General features: G+C 58.5%; 2 protein-coding genes across 2 annotated transcripts; both read right to left on the bottom strand.

The window, feature by feature from the left end:
- Positions 1-192: 192 nt before the first annotated feature.
- D7B24_005828 (uncharacterized protein) lies at positions 193-975 on the bottom strand (the record flags this gene model as incomplete). The annotated part of the gene is made up of 1 exon (XM_028639973.1): positions 193-975. A coding segment is annotated over one exon (783 nt), but the record flags the coding sequence as incomplete, so codon positions are not given.
- A 1183-nt stretch (positions 976-2158) lies between these two features.
- Positions 2159-2867, bottom strand: ORM1 (sphingolipid homeostasis protein orm1; the record flags this gene model as incomplete). Its single annotated transcript, XM_028639972.1, has 3 exons — positions 2159-2209; positions 2295-2653; positions 2732-2867. 3 exons carry the CDS (start codon positions 2865-2867, stop codon positions 2159-2161), a joined length of 546 nt encoding a protein of 181 aa, XP_028490081.1.
- Positions 2868-3413: the final 546 nt, after the last annotated feature.

Genomic DNA, 3413 nt, shown 5'->3' with positions numbered 1-3413 from the left:
TGGAGCTGGGGCGGGAGCAGGAGCCGGAGCTGGGGCGGGAGCAGGAGCCGGGGCGGGAGCGGGTGCGGGAGCAGGCTTAGGAGCGGGAGCAGGCTTAGGAGCGGGAGCAGGCTGAGGGGCCGGGGCGGGCACCGGCACGACAGGCACGTAGGTCACCTGAGGAGGGCAAGCCGGGCAGTTCGGGACAGGAACCTGCGTGGGCTTGGAAGGAATGGTCGTCGTCGTCTTCTTGCCCTTGTCGGCGAGGAAGCAGACGACCTCGTTGCACTTGGGCGGATCCGCCTTCTTCTTGGGCTCGACCTTGCACGACTTGCAGGCCTCATGCTTCTTGTCCTTCTTGCAGACCTCGGGATCGCACTTGTTGCGAAAGTGCTTGCGGTGGTAGTACTCGCGGAACTCGCGGTGGCCCGTCTGGCTCTTGTGGCAGTGGCCGCAGCCCTTGCGGTAGTAGTGGCCCTTGCACTCGGGCGACTCGCAGTCCTTCCGCGTCGTGGTGTGGTTGCCGTGGTGGCCGTGGTGGCCATGGTGGTGGTGGTGGACCTCGCAGTGTCTGCAGCCGTCGCGTTCGTGGTGGTCGCGGCAGTAGTCGCTGTGACAGTCCCGATGAGAAGGCCAGTGGTGGCCGTGGTGGCCGTGGTGTCCATGGTGGTGGCCGTGGTGATGAGGGAACTTGCGGCCCTCCTCCTCGATGACGACCTCCTTGGAGCAGTGCCCGCAGCTGCGGTGGCCCCTGTGGTCACGGCAGAAGTCGGAGCGGCAGTCGCGCATGCGGACGGCCCCGGCGCCGGCCTCCTCGGCCTTCTCGTCCGTCTCAGCCTCAGGTACGAAAGCCTTGTTGGCCGGGGGAGGGAGCTCGTTCACGGCATCGGCGGCAGCCTTGGCGACATCCGTGTTGCCAGGAACGGCGGCCACGGCGGCGGCGGATACCTGGGCAAGTCCGAGGAGGACCGCCAGGACGGTCGAAGGGGCCTTCATGATGCCGAACTGTTGTGAAGAGCGAAGCGATTGCCTAGGTGAGTTGACTTGAACCGAAGAGGAAGGATGATGGGCTAGCGGACGAGTGTGAAGCTGTGAGTCTGAGAAGTCAGATGGGACATCATACTCGACCCCTTTATAACCCGAGCACTGACAAGTCTCGATTCGAGGAGAAATGATCGGATCGAGCAACAGTCGGATCAAAACTGTCGAGTCGGCATGGCTAGACCTTTAGCCGCGGTGTTCGCTCGCCAAGCTTCGCGGAAGACCACCAGGAACGAACAGAGGCTTGCTCACGAAGAGAGTGTTGAGGGAGGGCTTCTTCCGACCCTCAGCATCCGTCTTGCTGGGAGCATGCTGATACTCCTTTGATGACGCGAAATCTGCAACAGCCACCAGGTAGTAACATGTACTGAAAAGGCCGCCACAAGCGCCAGACATGCAACATGGAGGTTGTTGTCGTCTTGCCGAGTAGACTCATGAAGAGTCGCTGTGTTTAATAACCTTCCTGGCTGTCAAGCCCCGCCGCCATCACAAGTGCTCTTCAATAATCATGAGTTCACGATGCTCTTATGGCTGAAGCAGCACGCTGAAGAAAAAAAGGGGGCACTTCTTCGCAGCGGCAACCGCCCCGGATGAACGATATACTAGCGGCCAAACTCAGTCTAATGCTTTCAGAATTGCCAACGTGTCGCTTACTAATGTCAGTCTATCCTCGGGGGAGGACTGTTCGAAGCAACGGACGCCGCGGTGGCGGACCGACCCGAGCCCACCAGTTGTTTAAGTTGCGGTCGAATTGAGATCAATTGCGTTGCGCATGGCGCACCATAGGCAGAAGGAACAAATGGCGGGCAGACGGGAACCGAGGCTGAAGTTGATCTGAGAAGCGCAAGCCCTCGTTGATATTCGATTACCATGCCTGAAAGCTACTGCTCCACCTGCAACGCAAACGCTCGGTCGGATATTTCCAGTCGTCTCGAACGCATGCTCGCTGTTGTATGTACCTGGTGCTCCTGTTTCTTTTTCTTTGCCAATCCCAACCGTCTCGCTGTGGTGTCAAAACAAATACAAGTGATCGTCCCCGCAGAACGCCCGCCAAACCGCCCTATGCACCCTGGTTCGCCCTGGCCCCTCCTCCGAAGCCCGATTGTCGGATCGGAGTGATGGATCGAGAGTAGAAAAACTACTCGTCGGGCGTGCTGCTCTGAAAGAGGCCGACGCGCATGCGGTGGCTCTGCGGTCTGTTAGCATTGAGTTTTGGGCGAGCGCCACGGCAGCAGCAGCCGCAGCCGCAGCAACAGGCAAAGGGGGGAACGCACAAAGGGGAGCTTCGGAATGACGACCGCCAAGAGGGCCATGAAATTAATGATAAAGTATGCGAGATCGTAGTGTGTGTAGTGGGTGCTCAGCAGGAAGAGCATGATGGGCACGCTGAGAAGAAACTTTTTGGCGGGAGTGTACTGGGCGCCATCGTCGATCTGCTCCCACATGTTGAGGTTGTCGAAGGCTCCGCCGTTGAACTCAAAGGGGATGCCACGGACGTAGTGGAACATGATGTACGAGCCGACCATGTAGGTGATGTTGGTGAGTGTCCATGACGTCTCCTGGGATACGCCGGGGATGATGTCGTAGAAAATCTTGAGTCCAGCGATGAGGACAAAGTGGATGGTCCAGGCACCTGCGGGCGGAAAAGAAGATTAGTGAGAGAGCTCAGAGGTGCAGGACGACGGAGGGGAAGGCCGTGGCACTGGCTCACCTTTGGCGTTGACCCAGTTGGCATTCAGGTTGGGCACGACGGCCTGGTCACTTATCTGCTCGAGAGTCTCGGGCGGCTCGTAGTGGACCTGGAGTATGCTACTAGACCTCCTGCGCCTGCCGGTGCGATCCGCCATGGCTCTGTACGAGGTGCTGCCACGTCGAGGTTGGTTGGCGGCTCCGTCGTACGAGACGGTTCGAGAGATGAGAATGGGAGAAGACAGTTTGGCGGTATTGACGGGGGTCTCGTCGGGAAGAGAGAGGTGAGGAGATTGGACGAGGGCGTGGGGATGTGGGTGAGGACAGAGAGAGAGAGATGGAACGAGTTTGTTGCGATGGCGAGGAAGCTTTTCGGGAGCTCGGAATGATTATCGTGGCCCCTTGTTGGGATTGTTTCGTACAGGACAGCCCCCTTTCGTATGATGTCACAAAAGGCGTCGGTTGTTGGTCGCAGCGAATTGATGCGAGGCCAGAATTAAGTTCGTCAAAGTTGTCTGAACGAATGATGGAGAAGACTGCTGATGGTAAGAAAAAAAGCAGGCCGTTGAAGAAGGCTCTGGGTGGTGTTTGGTACAGTACAGCGAAGAATGGAAGATGCGGCTCGTGGTTTGAGCAAGATGGGGGGTGGGTGGGCTGTGGGAAAGTGAACAGCGAGATGGGAGATAGATTGACGTTGCCCCCCC

Source organism: Verticillium nonalfalfae (assembly GCF_003724135.2).
Source record: "Verticillium nonalfalfae strain VnAa140/NRRL 66861 chromosome Unknown scaffold_380, whole genome shotgun sequence".
In the NCBI taxonomy this organism is placed as follows: domain Eukaryota; kingdom Fungi; phylum Ascomycota; class Sordariomycetes; order Glomerellales; family Plectosphaerellaceae; genus Verticillium; species Verticillium nonalfalfae.
The sequence above is the reverse complement of the archived record's forward strand: the minus strand, read 5'-3'. Positions and strand labels throughout refer to the sequence as shown.